This window comes from Populus trichocarpa, chromosome 16 (assembly GCF_000002775.5).
Source record: "Populus trichocarpa isolate Nisqually-1 chromosome 16, P.trichocarpa_v4.1, whole genome shotgun sequence".
NCBI lineage: Eukaryota > Viridiplantae > Streptophyta > Magnoliopsida > Malpighiales > Salicaceae > Populus > Populus trichocarpa.
The window spans coordinates 10,431,138-10,447,874 of NC_037300.2; the positions used below are offsets into that span (position 1 = coordinate 10,431,138).

Below are 16,737 nucleotides of genomic sequence, written 5' to 3' on the forward strand. Positions count from 1 at the left end.
TTGTTTTTTTCCCATCTATGTTTTTCTTCTTCTTTTTTAAAATTTCAGTTCCATCTTGTAATATTAGATTTATTAAGGATTGAGTTTAATAAAATTTCAATTCCATCTTTTTAAAATTTCAATTGAGCTTAATATTTTTTTTCAATTTACTTTTTATGAGATTATGTCAATATCATGACCCGGACCACGAGTTTAACTTTGTTTACTCGAGTTTTTCTTCCTTTTCCTGATTGTTTATTTTTTCTCAATTTTATCAATCCTTCAATATTGATTTGATTCGGAATTAGACTTCTTGATTTGTTTTGGTTTGAATTCAATGAGATTATCCTCGTCTCATAACTAGGGTCAAGAATTTTGTAGGTTAACTTGGGTTGACTCGAGTTATTCTTTTATGCCTTTTTTTTTAATAGAATTCTTAATTTCAATTTCATCATTCAACATTAGATTTATTGGGGACTGAACTTCATAATTTCTTTCAATATACTTTTTATGAGATCATCCCAGTTTCTTGATCCAAACCGCGGGTTTGACGAGTTAATTCGGTTAACTCAGGTTTTTTCACTTTTCTAATTGACTTTTTTTTTTTCTTGATTTCATTCTTTAACATTGGGTTGATTGTGATTTAGGTTTCATGATTTGTTTTAGTTTGCTTTCTATGAGGTTATCATCATCTTTACGACGATGGATGATCGCCTGTAGGTCACTGGTTTGGCGGGTCAAACCGAGTTTACTAGAGTTTTTTTCCTGTTTTTTAATCAATTTTTTTTCAATTTCAGCTTTAAATACTAGGTTGATTGAGAATTGAACTTCATAATTTGTTTCAATTTTCTTTCTATTGGGTTATCCCGATCTAATGATTTAGGTCGCGAGTTTGTTAGGTTAACCCGAGTTGACTCGGGTTGTTTTTTTGTTCTATTTTTAATTGATTTTTTTTTCAATTTCATCATTCAATATTGAGTTTGTTGGAAATTAGATTTCATAATTTGTTTTGATTTGTTTTTTCATGAGGTTATCATGTATCATGACACGATCAAAGAGTTGATGTCTTATCCCAAGTGCAGGAGTGTCAAAGTAATAAATAACCCGGCAAGACCGAGGTCGAACCACAGGGAGATGAACTATATAAATTATAAATAATAATAATAATAATAACAACAATGATGATGATGATGGTGATGATGATGAGTTAAAGAGGACTCTGAGATGTAAGATTAATGTGAAGATTAAACAATGATAAAAACAAATATTAAGGTTAGAGGATTCACTAATAGTATTAAAGATAAGCAAAGTATAAACTCTTTATAAATTATCAATATGATCATATTAATCATCTTATTTACGTAATACCATACTTATAAATTTTATCAGGTATTCATGATGCTAACTTATGTTAACAACAAATCAAGTTCCTCTCATAACAACGATGTCGGCCGAAGACTATGAAAGATTAAGTATTTGATGTACCAAGTGTTATACAACACAAATCTAGATTAACCATTTAACAAGCAAGGTATTAAGAATTAATAAGATAAAAATGATAAGACATGTTAATAGCAAGTTGTCTAGGATATAAGCATTGAAGTCCATATTAAGTTTATATTATACTTATCCTAACACCATTAGTGAAACCTTTTCACCTTGACATGATAAACTTAGCTAAACATTATGAAGAAGAAAAATATAAATAAACAATATAAGAACATAAACATGATACAAGTTAACTAAGTATAGTAAAGGAAATGAAAAGCATAAATAAGAGATTAATGAAAGCAAAACTTAAGCATTACAAAAATATAAAGAAAGAGAGCAAGAACATGTTCTTGATCTGAAAACCAAGATGCCTAAATGAATGGCAAATGCCTCCTTTTATAGTCTAAAATTTAGAACTATTCATTTGGTAATTGATTATTGATGTAGTGGCCAACTATTGATTTAGTGGACTTGGTGGACAGCAGCACTCAAGCATTTTGGCTGGATGAAATGACATTGATTCAATCAAAATTTGGCAAAGTGTTCTTCTTAACAGTTGTTGGAAATCATCTCCTCTTTCCACCCATAAAATTTCAGAGTATTTGGATCATTAAAGCTCGAGATATGGCTAAAATACCGAGTAGTGCTTCTGGTGGACAGTCCTCAAGCTCTTGTCTGGATGAAATGTCATTGCTAACATCAGAATTGGAGCAGGTCGTCTTCATGAAAGTTATTGAAAATTGTCTTATCCTTTTCCACCCATCAAATTTGACGTCATTTTTCCTTCTAGAACTCCAGCAATGGGTAAAATTCTGAGCAGTGTTTAGGCTGGATTGCAGGACAGATTCTAACTTCTCTTTTGTGGCCAAACTTTGAATTTGAAAACGGCATATTTGGGTCTTCCACTATTCATTAATGTTGTAGGCCTATTTCTTAACTTTTTAGCCATACAAACCAAACTAAAATCCAAGATCTATAGCTCCAGATATAACCCAATGACTGAATAGTATTCTTTGAATACTATTCATTAATGATATGACCCAAACCGATTCTTTGAATTGAATCGGGATCTCCTTTCTAAGCTTAGCCTTTTCTTTGTCCTTTCACTTTCAATAGTTAATTACAGCAATCAAACCTTTGAATTGTGAGATATGCCCGCATTTATTAAAATGAGCATTTACCATAAATTAAAGCTATCTTATATTATCATACTTGTTTTTATAAAACATGTTATAGTTAAGGAGTTATTGATACTTCAAGTGCAAAATGATGATATAAAATCTTGATAAAAAAATACACTTTTAAGTACTAATCATATCATGACTTGGCATGTGAATTAGCTAGTTAACCCGACTTAACCCGAATCGATCCAATATTTTATTGTCTCAATATTATATAAAAAAATATAATATTGAATATTTATTATGAGACAAACCATATTTTTACTAGTCATTTGAGTTACTTTAGACTTGTTAAATCAATAAAGTGATATCAGATGAATCCCATATATTTTAAAATTATTTTTTACTACAAAAAAACATTAATAATATCTAAATATATTAAATATCCTTTTATATTAAAAACAACTTGCAATATAACACGCAAGAAAATAATCTTATCATTATTGTATTTTAGTACATAGTATGTTAGGTAGCTACAAGTTGAGGGAAGACTATACATGTTAGCTTTTGTCCTGTATGTTCTTCCATTGGTATTATTTAAAGTTGGCACATAGATTTTTAACTTCGACCCAGAGTCGACTTGGACTTGGATCCTTCTTCTAGAACTTTTTGGACACAAAACTTCAATGTGAAAATAGGAATAATGGCTATGCATGTATGATATTATAGTGTAGAGTAATTTTTAAAAGTATTTATTTTAATTAAAATTATATTGATTTTTTTATATTAGTACATTAAAACTATTTTAAAATTTAAAAAATATTTTTTTAATATTTTTTTAAATAAATTTTTTTAAATAAGTGTTAATGCAAAAACAAACCATCACTGTAATTCTCAGAAAAACTGGTCCATGTTTCACATCTAAACAAATATCTGACTCCTATTTTCTCTCACCTGTGAACAATACGGAAGGAATTAAAATGCTCCCACTTGCATATTTGAATATAAGAATTATTAATTTAAGATAGGAGAAAGAGATTTACGTGCTTATAATAATATGATTCAGCCACTACATAATAGACATGATAGCCGTTTGAGCTGTCAAATTGCTCATAAAAAAATCATTCAAGAGGTTGTTGTTGATCTAAATGTAGAAAAGTGACAATGGCAGGATGACTTTGCCCCCCTGGGGAGGCCTATAGATAATAATTGTTCTTACCAAACAACATACAAGTTGCAAGCCAATCCTGGGCCTCATGAGGAGTTCTCAAACTTCAATCCCTCCAAAAAAAAATTGTTTCCTCACTGTTTTGTTCTTGTTTCTTTCAACTTCAAGTGCCCAGAACGTTTTGCGAAGAGGTTCATCTCTATCAGTAGAAGATGATTCAGACATCCTTACCTCACCAGATAAAACATTCTCTTGTGGATTCTATGGGACGGGACAAAATGCTTATTGGTTCTCTATTTGGTTCACCAATTCCAAGGACAGGACTGTGGTTTGGATGGCCAACAGAGACAGACCTGCCAATGGCCGAGGTTCAAGAGTTTCTCTACGACGAGACGGTGCAATGGTCTTGACAGATGTTGATGGCTCCATCATATGGGAGACTAACACCACCTCCACTGATGTTGGAAGAGCAGAGCTTCTGGACACTGGTAACCTTGTTCTTAAAGACCCTGGTGGTAAGATTCTATGGCAAAGCTTTGATTTTCCTACTGATACACTTCTTCCAAACCAGTTATTTACAAAGAGGACAAAGCTGGTTGCTAGATTGCATAGCGGGTCTTATGCCTCTGGATATTTTAGTTTCTTTTTTGATAATGATAATGTGCTGAGGTTGATATATGATGGTCCTGATATTTCAAGCATATACTGGCCTAATCCTGATTTTGATGTGTTCAGAAATGGTAGAACAAATTATAATAGCAGCAGAACTGCAGTTTTCGATGAAATGGGCCATTTTATATCTAGTGATCAGCTCCAGTTCAGCGCTCCTGACACGGATTTATTAAGGATCAAAAGGAGGCTGACAATGGACCATGATGGGAATCTCAGGCTTTATAGCCTGAACAATGAAACTGGATTGTGGGTGATATCATGGCAAGCTCTTTCTCAGCTTTGTAATGTTCATGGAATTTGTGGGATAAACTCGATTTGTGTAAATACACCAGACCCCAAGTGTTCATGCCCACCTGGCTATGAGATCACTGAGCCTGGTAATTGGAATAAAGGCTGCAAGCCTATGTTCAACAGCACTCTTTCACAGTCTCAGCAAGTGAAGTTTGTGCTGTTGCCCCATGTAGATTTCTGGGGATTTGATCTTAATTTCAGTGCATCCACTACATTCGACTCCTGCATGAAGCTCTGCTTGGGGGATTATCGGTGTAAAGCATTTAGCTATAGGCTAGATGGGGGAGGACGTTGCTTCACAAAAGGCGTGCTTTTCAATGGTTACCAGTCCCCAAGTTTTCCAGGCAATATATATCTGAGATTGCCAGTTAGTTTTGAGACATCTCAACTAGGTATTCTTAATGGCACTGACCTCATTTGCCAGTCTGCTGAATCAGAAACAACGATCGGTTCTCCTTCTATGTATAACTTCAACACTAAGAGGACGAGATGGGTTTATTTCTACTCATTTGCTTCTGCCATTGGATTTATTGAAATTCTCTTTGTAGTTTCAGGTTGGTGGTTTCTTTTCAGAAAGCGTGGTTCGCCAAATTTGGCGGAAGACGGATATCATCTGGTATTAAGTCCATTTAGGAGGTTTACTTACACTGAGCTCAAGAAGGCGACGAATAACTTCAAGGAAGAGCTGGGAAGGGGAGGTTCTGGAGCCGTGTATAAGGGCATTTTGACAGATGAAAGGGTTGTAGCTGTGAAGAGACTGGAAAACATGTACCAAGGGGAAGATGTATTTTGGGCAGAAGTGAGCACAATTGGAAAAATCAATCACATGAACCTGGTGAGAATGTGGGGATTCTGTTCAGAGGGCAAACACAGACTCCTAGTCTATGAGTACATGGAATATCAATCACTGGACAAGCATCTATTCTCCCCAACGTTTCTTGAATGGAAAGACAGGTTTAAAGCGGCCTTAGGTATAGCTAAGGGTTTGGCTTATCTTCATCACGAGTGTTTAGAATGGGTCATGCATTGTGATGTCAAGCCAGGAAATATTCTTTTGGACAGTGAATTTGAACCTAAGATTGCAGATTTTGGGCTTGCCAAGTTGTCTCAGAGGGGTGATAATAGCTCCGACTTCTCTCAGATTCGAGGAACCAAGGGATACATGGCTCCAGAGTGGGCTACAAATCTTCCTATCACTGCAAAAGTTGATGTTTATAGTTATGGAGTTGTGGTTCTAGAGATAGTGAAAGGAATCCCACTCTCAAACTGGGTGATAGAGGGCAGGGAAGAGCATGATGAATCAGATCTAACAAGGTTTGTCAGAGTGGTGAAAAGGAAAATTCAGTGCGGAGAGACCTCTTGGATAGAAGAAATAGTGGATCCAAGATTGAACGGTCAGTTTAGCAGGAGCCAAGCAACAACGATTGTTGAACTTGGCATGTCTTGTGTAGAGGAAGATAGAAACAAGAGACCAACAATGGATTCGGTAGTCCAAGCTCTATTAGAATGTCTAGATGAATCTTAGACCCAGCTTTTGGACAGTCGGTAATTGCTTCAAATTGTAATTTGTTAAGTAGTTTCCTTTCGGAGTTTTCGCGCTAACGTAATTTTGTGCTTCTGTCATCGAATAACAGTCGTGTTGTTAAAATTCTACCGTGCCATTTTTCCTACAGCATCACACACTTGACATGATTTAGTGCTTCCGATGTAAAAATTGTTTGGTCAAATTTGCGTTGTCATGCATAGGCGATTGGCCACTAGAGACTGACGCATGCCTTCAGGTTTTGAAATAACACGAGGGTTACAAACTAGCTCACTAGTTTTCTACACCACAAATTACTATGATTGTCTGTTATATTTGAAAATGTCTCAACCGGAAATAAACAAGATGGTTTAGTAGTTCGGACTGGTGCTTGCTTGAGGCAACCGTGGCTTTAGCTCTGCGTCGAACCTAAAAGAAAGAAGGAAAAAACACAGTGCAGCTGTGGCTACCATGGTAAAGGAAAATATTACTATAGTTCTCACTTCCCACAAGATGAGTGAGCAAACAAAATGATATTTATCCTCCTTGCCACAGTAGCCTCTAATTCCACATTGGTGCAGCAAAGAATTAAGCAAACAGTTCCAGTGGCCAAAATTATCTCGCAAAGGTTTCTGCAATGTTCTGATAAATTTTGACTTAACTTTTTGTCATCCACAGCATCAGCAAGCGTATCTGAAGCAGATTCATTTTTTGGCTTCCCTGAATCATAAGAGGCAAAAGCATTTTAATTTTTCTATCATCTACATAAAAAAAGATCACTCATTGAAGCAGATGAATTTGCGGACATGAAAATCAACAGATTCGGTGTCCTCAGGCTCAGCACAGAGTTCTGGCTCAGTTCCAGATTTGAAATATGTACACACCAGGATATACATTACTTATCACCAGGATCTCAAATATCGCCTTTAGGAGGAATATAATTAGCCTAACAAATTTATATTGTTTAACATGAAAGAAAGAAATTTGCCCCCAGAAACAAACATCAGTTTATGAAATATAACAGAAAAGGTTTCCAATTATGTCAATCAATTGGTCGATATTAGAAGGGAAAAAATCAATCACTATGAGGAGCTTGTATTTAAAGCTTTACTAATGTAACTTTATTCTAGAATGGAAAACACTAAGTAGTCAGATATGATAAAATGGAAAATAGAATGACTATGATAGCACAAACTCTGATCAACAACTCTATCACAAGGTTTCTTAAAAGAGGAAGAAGAAAAAAGAGTGCTTTAACCCCTTATTTCTAGATAGGATAGCTTATTATAGAACGCAAAACACTAAGAACCTGTTTGTCTACATGGTGGGGTCCACGTTTCCCGGCCAAATTTTACAAGCTGTTTGGTTAATTAACAAATACTTGTTACTGTATATGAGTCCCATGTCAGGCTGCATTTGAAACACAAGAAAAAAGGAAGCAGCTAGGAGCTGCTTCCTGCGCGTTAAAATAAAAGAACCGTGCTCCACTGTATTTTTGTAAATATTTGAGAAAAAAATTAGATATACAAGCGGTAGGAGAGGAGTGCTAAAAACATGAATTTTTAAGTAGATAAAATGACAGATTTATCCTGATGTTGTTACCTAAATCACAGAAGGTTTCTCCTAGGATTCTGCCTTGAATTTCCATCACCTTGAACCGACTGAAACATTATTACATATATTTCAGGAGATTAACATCAATCAAAATGAAACAGGAACAACCATTTTTTTTGCATACCTGATTTTCTTATCTAAATTTTGACCTGTTTTTGTTATAAAATTTTCAGAAAATTCAAAAATAATAAAAAACAACGAAAGTCTAAAAAATATATTTTTAATATATTTGTATTGTTTTTAGCATTTTCAATATCATCTAAAAATAAATTTAAATTTTTAAAGGTATTTCGAACGTGTTCGACTTTTCACTCGTTATTTTTAAAATTATTGATTTTTCTCATTGAGTCGACGTTGATATTACTCGTTTTCAAAAAATACAAAAAATAAGAAAAATCAAATTTACAAAAAAAAAAGAAGAAGTTGAGGGACCAAATTTAAAAACCTAGCAATATTTTTACCTATAAATAGAAGTTTCCAACATATTCAAAAGAAAGGATAATTTAAAAAAAAAAAAAAAAAAAAAAAAAAAAAAAGCCTAAACTTATCTCTAACCAAACAGCGCCCCCCCTCCCGGCTTTGATTTTTCTCTCCCAAGCCGCCGCTCACCATCTTCTCCTCCCCTCTCCCGGCCGGTTCCACCATCTCCTCCCACTCTCCCTTGGCCTACAGCCATCCCCTGTCGTTCCCTCCTCTAGCCAGCCAAAGCCTTTTCCTTCCCCTTGGCTAAAACCTAAACAGCCACCGCACCCCTCCAATCGGGGCTCGACCCATTTTCCTTTCAACCCGCAGCCGATCTTCCCCCCATTTCCTCTCAATCTTCAGCCTGCAGCACAACAGCCCCATCTCCCTTCTCCTCCAAAACCGAACAGCTCCCCTCTCTATTTTCACCCATCTTCTCCACTCAGCCACGACCCCTCACTTCCACTCTACCCACAGCGTCACTCTCCCAGACGAACCAACCTCCCTTTTCCCTCTCCATCGTCCCTCTCCTCTTAGCCGGTCTCTGCCGTCAGTAGTAGCATCCCCCATGAACCCAGATCGGTCTGCCGCTCCTTCCTCCTCTGCTCTTTCAGCCACTCCCGTCTCTGTTAAACAGAGACCCAGCTCTCGCCGGTCAGCCTTCTACTGCAGCTGAGACACTACAGCACCGCCTGCAGACCCGCAACCAGATCCCATGCCTCCTCCTTGCTGACAGCTACCCGAAGCAGAGGAGAAGAAGATGAAACCCATAAAAAAAAACTAAAGAGATGCAGATCTGAAAACAAGGAAAAAAAAAACTAAAATCGACTGCATGTTGCGTTTTTTTCTTGTTTTTGCAGGTCACCGCCGGAGAGGAAAGGAAGAAGGGAGGAAGCCATTCCAGATCCACCGTGTCCACTGATTTTTCTTGCAGCGGTGCGTGGAGAAGACGCGCCGCCAATGTACATCCAGTTTCAGAAGGCCTTCCTTACAATTCCTGGATTTTTTAGGGGTTATTTTGTAAATTTTAAATTGTTTAATGTAATTTTTGTTTAGTTTTGAATTTTTATAATTTGTAGTGTGGACAAAAAAAAATATATATATATAGTGAAAGTGAATGTGTTGTATGTATTTTTTCTATGAATGTTTTTTTTTTTTTCATGATAAAATTTGCAAAGAATAAAGAAGAATTTAATATTTTAATTTGCTTACGGTTAAGGATTATGAACTTATACGAAAGTCGTATTTATAATATCCGATGAAAAGATAAAAATTTTAAAATTTCTTTAACACATCAAAGCCACGAATCAGCTTACTTCAGGTAGGGTGTGTTAGGGGTGCTAATACCTTCCCTAACCACAACCAGTCCCTTATCCGTGAATCTCTGACAAGACTAGTACATCCGGGTTTTCTAGTAAACCTTAATGAAATACTAGGTGGCGACTCCCAACGAATCAAGCAACCGAATGTAAAATCACCAAACAGACATCGCGCGGGTGACATGCGACAGAATGGTGACTCCACTAGGGACCTTATGGACTAAACTTTGTTTTTGTCTGATTATTGTGTTTTTTTGTTTGGTTTGTGTCATTGTTAATATGTATTTTCTCATTTGCTCATACGTTTTAATTTTGTACATATTTGTTTGCATTTTAAAATTGCTTCATGCATCATTCACATTTTAAGGGAATTTATACCGAAAAACTTTAAGTTAGGTGAGGGACTTGTAGCTTACCTTACGACCTTTAGTCAAGGTTTAAGTTTGTGTAAACCTCAAATCTTCAATGAGAGCTTAGACTGGTAATTGTTGATGCACGTGTCATCTCATTACCTGTTGAGCCCCCATATTGCCTTCATAAGGGTGATCACTGGGACAACAAGAAACCCTCTTGAGACCAGGTAGAAAGCCACTCATCTTGTAATGGCTCAAAACCTATCGCTAGAGTACGAACTCCCTAATATGTATATATATACATTTGCATCCATATGCATATATCCATTCATTTGTAAATAACATACATACATACAACAGGTTGAAATATAGGTCCCCAACAATTCTACAACACCCGACTTCAAGCAAGAAACATGGAAGACGAAGAACGCGCTCACTGTGATGCCCATTTTCAAGAAGAGTTAGAGTCTCTGAAAACAAGCGTGGCTTGCCTTACTAGCTTACTCGAGCAAACACTGAGAAATGTCTCTAGTGAAGGTCCTTCTAACCGACCGGTCACCTTTAATCAGACTCCAACAACAACTTAGCCCGAAGAAAGAATAAGTGAACATGGTTAAGAGCCTCGACATAATCCAGCATTTGTGCAGTCAGCGACACCTGCACCAGCCCCGACAGTCATGGATGCATTTGCTAACGAGTCCCACCTGGCCAAGTCATCTGATGGCCTTGATCAAGAAAAGATAGTGGCGCTGGAAGCCAGAATCAAAGTCATTGAAGGGGTAGACTTATATGATCCAGTACAGGTAGCGGAGATGTGTCTAGTCCTAAATGTGCTTGTCCCGAAGAAGTTTTGTGTTCCTAAGTTCATCAAATATAGTGGAACATAATGCCCCATGACTCATCTCAAGTCCTATTGCAATAAAATGGTAGAAGTAGTGCATGATGAAAAACTACTGATGCATTTTTTTCAGGATAGCTTAAGTGGAACAACATTGAGCTGGTACATGAGATTGGACAACACAAAGATCTAGAGATGGAAAGATCTTATAGAGGTTTTTGTAAAGCAATACAAGTACAACATGGACATTGCTCCCGATAGAATTAGCTTATACAATCTAGGGAAAAAGGACAAAAAAAGCATAAGGGAATATGCTCAAAAAAGGCAAGAATCAGCTGCTCAAGTCCATCCTCCACTTTTGGACAAAGAGATGGTCACTTTATTTGCCGACACACTCAAAGCGTCATATTATGAGCATGTGATAGGTAGTTCGGCTCAACAATTCACTGACGCTTTGGTAGTGTGCGAACGCATAGAGCAAGGCGTCAAGAGTGGTAGAATTTCTGCACCTACCGAGAAAAGAGGCTTCGAAAGGAAGGAGGTCAACCATGTTGAAGATGGCTACAAGGGTAGGAAAAACTCATCCCAAAACTACCACACCCCATCCCAAATTGCCAACATCAAAAAACCTGAGCCCTTTCAAGCCAAAAGCCAAATTGGAAATTATCAAAGGGTCCAAGAACAACTACCTCCATTACCGCTATCCCTGAATGAGATGTACCAGAAGTTATTAAGTATCGGGCATGTAGCTCCGGAACCTCTGACGTCGGTGCCACCACCTTACCCTAGCTGGTACAAGATAGAGCTCACTTGTACCAGCTAAACTCGTAAATCCAGGTTAATCTCTTAAACTCACAATCTATTAAGCTCTAAACTCAGGTTCAACCAGAAAGCTAAACACCGCGGGTTTGACGAGTTAACTTGGTTAATTCAGGTTTTTTCACTTTTCTAATTGTGTTTTTTTTCCCTCGATTTCATTATTCAACAATGAGTGAATTGGGATTTAGGTTTCGTGATTTGTTTTTTATGAGGTTATTCTCATCTCATATTTGGCAACACCTTTCCTATACGGGAGACTATCCAAAAATTTTAAACTTGCAATCACACAACAATTTAAATTGGATTGCCACAAATCAGTTGATTTTATTTCAATCCATGTCAATCAAATAATTTCAATAATGTTAATTTAACCAAATTTTCAATTAACTTTGCTACATCCATTTGCGAAATGATCATAAGACGTTAATATAAACACATTAAAGGATATGTAGTATCAATATTTCACATTAAAAACTATTCTTTTATCCTAACTATTATCTTAGCTATTTTCAAATTTTTTATTTATGATGGCTATTATTTTGTTCATTTTTTATTATTTTCAAATAGTTTTTATTTTTCATGAAATTAAAAACTGCTTGTTAACACCAACAAATCAATTAGCTAACCATATTAATAAGACAAAATTAGAAAAAATTTCCAAAAATCTATACACAATAATTAAAGAGCATAAAAATTAAAAATTTCCAATAACATTTATACAATTATTAATAACAAAAAAATTAAAAAAATTAAAAAATTTCCATCAACATTTATACAATTATTTATAATAGAAAAATTAAAAACTTTTCATTAACATTTACACAATTATTAATAAGGAAAAAATAAAAAAAAATCCCAATAAAATTTATACAGTTATTAATAAAAGAAAAATTAAAAACTTTTCATTAACATTTACACAATTATTAATAAGGAAAAAATAAAAAAAATTCCCAATAAAATTTATACAATTATTAATAACAGAAAATATAAAATGAAAAAAGAATGAAAAAAAAACACAAAAAAAGAAGGAAAAAGAAGAATCTTACCTTAATTTGAGTTTTCCCGATCCTAAGAAGAGAAAAAAATATGAACAAATCATTAAATAAATAGAGAAGAAGATGAGGAGAAGATATGTTTGCGCATAGAGAAGAAGAGAGGAGAAGATAATGGGTTGAGGATAGAAGAAGAGAGAGAAGAAAAAGAAAGATGAAGATTTAGGAGGAGGAGAAAAGAAGTTGCAGAAGAAGAGAGAAGAAGAGAAATGTGCCTGTCTGTTATGATTTTAGGGATTTTAGTATTTTTAATTTGAGGCTTTTTTATTGATGGACAATTAAATATTAATATTTTTAATTTTTCTGTCAATATCCGTCTGCAAAGTCTAATTGAAATTTTCCATTTAATCAAAAAAATTCAGAATTCTACCAACTATCACTAACTACTTTTTTGCTTCTGTTAGTGATTTCATATGTACTGATCAGTAATAAACAATGCAAGTGAGATATGAACAGTACCTTAGATCTCGGGAAAATATCGACTTACATTTACAATCAGTGATTCCGTATATACTGATTAGTAATAAACAGTGCAAATAAGAAATGAATAGTATCTTAGCTCTAGGAAAAATACCGACGTACATTAACCATTGGTGATTTTGTATGTACTAAACAGTAAATAAACAATGCAAGTGAAAAGTGAACATTATCTTACCTCTCGGAAAAATATCAATGGACATTAATTGTTGGTGATCCCATATGTATTGAACACAGTGAACAATGTTAGTGAGAAGGGAACAATTCCAATGCTCTCTGGAATATACCGATAGACTAAATTCATCGGTGTATCTTTTGTATTTTATAGGTCCATCGGTATTTTCATCGGTGCAAAATAGTTTCTGTTACCAAATTGTATCTTGATTCTTTATGTATCCATCCTGCAAATACTTAAAATCACCACAGCACACATAGCACAATAACACTAGTTCTATGTATAATAATAAAAATACATAAAATAAATGTTTCTTTGTGATTTAATAATAAATAAACGTCATTGTCATTACATTAAAGTTAATTTCATCTATAAATATTACATTAAAGTTTATGGCATTATACATTCGTGTTGTCCAAATTAATAAGAATCGTCTTCTTCTTTAATTTTGTCATCGTCATATCCATCACAATCTTCTACGTTGATTTCATTGCTCTCATTATCTTCATTGACTTGTGTATGTCCACTGGTTCTCAAAACATCATTTAACTCCTCAACATCAACGTCAACATAAACATCAACATCAACATCAATATCAACATCAACAAAAGTATTTTCGGCGATGTGAAAATTTGAATTTTCTTTTAAGTCATTAAACGAATCAACTCGATATGAATCAACTAACTCGTCAAGTGGAAAGACATCATCTCCTACAATTAATTCATCGTTGCCATCCTGAACAACCTAGACATGACTCCTGGGTTTGATTTTCATTACGGATAACCAATCAACTGTTGAACGATCCTTTCTAAATAAAAAGGTGTATGTGTAATAAACTTTTTGTTATTGCTTGGCGAAAACAAAGACATTATCGACGTTGCGGAGTCTAACCTTTGTATTAATTTCAACCAACCATGATGGAGATCTACTCTGATTTATCTATCATGATAAATCAGAGTAGATCAGTGGTATCATACTAATAGCATTTGAATAAATAGAGTATATTTTGCCTGCTATGATATTACAATTCAATGTCCTCTTCTTACTTTTCGTGATAGTCAACTTCAAACTTATTAGAAGTCGATGCCTTAACACATACCTCATTGTTACATGTCTTTCTACCATAACTATACTCTTTAGTATTAAACACATCCATTGATGAAATACCTATTATAGAGCACTTCACCTTTCTTTTATGACCAAAACTTGGTAAATTCAAAGTAATACTAGCATTCCCTTCCAATTGATAAACCTGGTACATGAATTACATCTCCATCACAGTTAACGAGAAATATGTAATGAAATTAAGTATCATGAGATATAAGAATAATTAAGTAGTCTTTACATGTGTTCTGAACCACGTGAAAAATTATTCATCATATAGTCGAAAAATTTGGGATTTAGTCAGCTGTGAGTTTTTGAATAGTCAAAATTAACGATGTTACCTACGAGGAATTCATCAATCCATCAATTTATAATAGTATAAGAGATAAATTGTTTGAAAGTAACAACATATGGAGTATTATACATAATGGATAAAAGGTCTTAGTTCATCGAAGTTCATTGCTCGTCAGGTTATAAATTAAATATTATAAATAGATTTACCGACAGATTTAATCAACAAATTTAAATCCATCGATAATTATGTTTGTAAAAACAACACGTCATCTTACTTTTTGGATTTTTTTCATTCCTTCTTTTCCCACTGTAATTCTCTAGGTATATACTGAAGGAATATTTTCATCGGTATTTACCAATGCCTACTGTGAGGGCATATTTAGTCAGAAAAATTCACCGTAATTTACCAACGGAATATTTCTATCGGTGTGTCTGTTTGTATTTGTCAATTTTCTGGTAGTGTTATATTATACTCTTTAAAAGTTTTAAAGTAGAATGTTTATGAAATAATAAAAGATTTTTAAAAATATGAAACTGAAACTGAACTAAATTGATTTTAATGGACATATTTATCTATATAATCTTATGATTATTGTATTTTATTACATAGTATGTTAGGTGGCTACAAGTTGAGGGAAGACTATACATGTTGGCTTTTGTCCTCATAGATTTTTTTCCACCGTGACCCAGTAGACTTGGACTTTGATCCTTCTTCTAGGTTGTAAGAACTTTTTGGACACAAAACTTCAATGCGAAAATTGGATTAATGGCTATGAATGTATGATATTATATTGTAGAGTAATTTTTAAAAGTATTTTTTAATTAAAATTATATTGATTTTTTTATATTAGTACATTAAAACTATTTTAAAATTTTAAAAATATTAATTTAATATTTTTTTAAATAAATTTTTTTGAATAAGTGTTAATGCAAAAACAAACCATCACTGTAATTCTCAGAAAAACTGGTCCATGTTTCACATCTAAACAAATATCAGACTCCTATTTTCTCTCACCCGTAAACAATACGGAAGGAATTAAAATGCTCCCACTTGCATATTTGAATATAAGAATTGTTTATTTAAGATTAGTGAAAGAGATTTATGTGCTTATAATAATTTGACTCAGCCAATGCATAATAGACATGATAGCCTTCTGAGCTGTCAAATTGCTCATAAAAAAATCATTCAAGAGATTGTTGTTGATTTAAATCAAGAAAAGTGACAATGGCAGAATGAATTTGTCATCCTTGCAATAGCATTGTCACTCTATTTCATTCAATTGTTTTTTTTTTTAGTTGAAATTTATACAAGAAAAATTTTATTATTAAGTTAATAAACTATTCGAATCAACGTAATAAAAAAGATATTTAAATTAATATTAATCTTAAACCTTCCGAACCATGCATTAATCATAGATTTTCATTCAGAATGTTTGGAAACCTGATTTCATTGAAACAATGGAATTTTCATTGAAGATTTCATTACCGATGTTATGGTTCTGGCAATCTTAATATTTGTAAACCTGAAATTGCATTCATTAATTGTAATTAGTTTTTTAAAAATTATTAACATGTCGATGTGAAGGGAAAACAAAATTGCATTGAAAGATCGTTCTTCCACTGAGCCTGGTACTTTCAAGTAAACGGGTCATGTTATGAAGGGACCCCCCTTGACGTGGCAACATCACACTCGACGAGCTCACATTATGAGTGGATGCATGTGTCTTAGGTGCCTGTTCTTGGTCGGCACCTAACGACTCATGGTCATTAGAAGCGCTACTAGAAAAACTAGCAGTGATCCTATCTGTATGACGTGTTATTGACTTTTCCCTATGCATCTACACAAATATAAAGATTGAGGTACTGTAAACCATTTCTATTTAAAAAACATTTGGCAGCACCTTCTCTATACGGGAAACTACCCAAAAGTTTTAAACTTGCAATTACACAACAATTTAAATTGGATTGCCACAAACCAGTTGATTT

At 34.3% G+C, this 16,737-nt stretch overlaps 2 protein-coding genes across 4 annotated transcripts in view; one reads left to right on the forward strand and one right to left on the reverse strand.

The window, feature by feature from the left end:
- The window catches only part of LOC7486528 (pentatricopeptide repeat-containing protein At4g21190), a 55,601-nt gene that overhangs the window by 3,839 nt on the left and 35,025 nt on the right, over window positions 1–16,737 (reverse strand). For 2 of the 3 annotated variants that reach the window (XM_052448079.1, XM_052448078.1), the window contains exon 7: window positions 6,686–6,964. The exons of the other annotated variant lie outside the window; for it this stretch is intronic. In XM_052448079.1, the coding sequence (XP_052304039.1) occupies window positions 6,744–6,964 (221 nt within the window). In that variant the 3' untranslated portion in view covers window positions 6,686–6,743. Of the gene's footprint in view, window positions 1–6,685; window positions 6,965–16,737 lie in introns of those variants that run through there. 3 annotated transcript variants of the gene reach the window in all.
- LOC18106245 (putative receptor protein kinase ZmPK1) lies at window positions 3,699–6,370 on the forward strand. The gene has a single exon (XM_006373847.3). It carries the CDS (start codon window positions 3,848–3,850, stop codon window positions 6,245–6,247), a length of 2,400 nt encoding a protein of 799 aa, XP_006373909.1. The 5' UTR covers window positions 3,699–3,847; the 3' UTR covers window positions 6,248–6,370.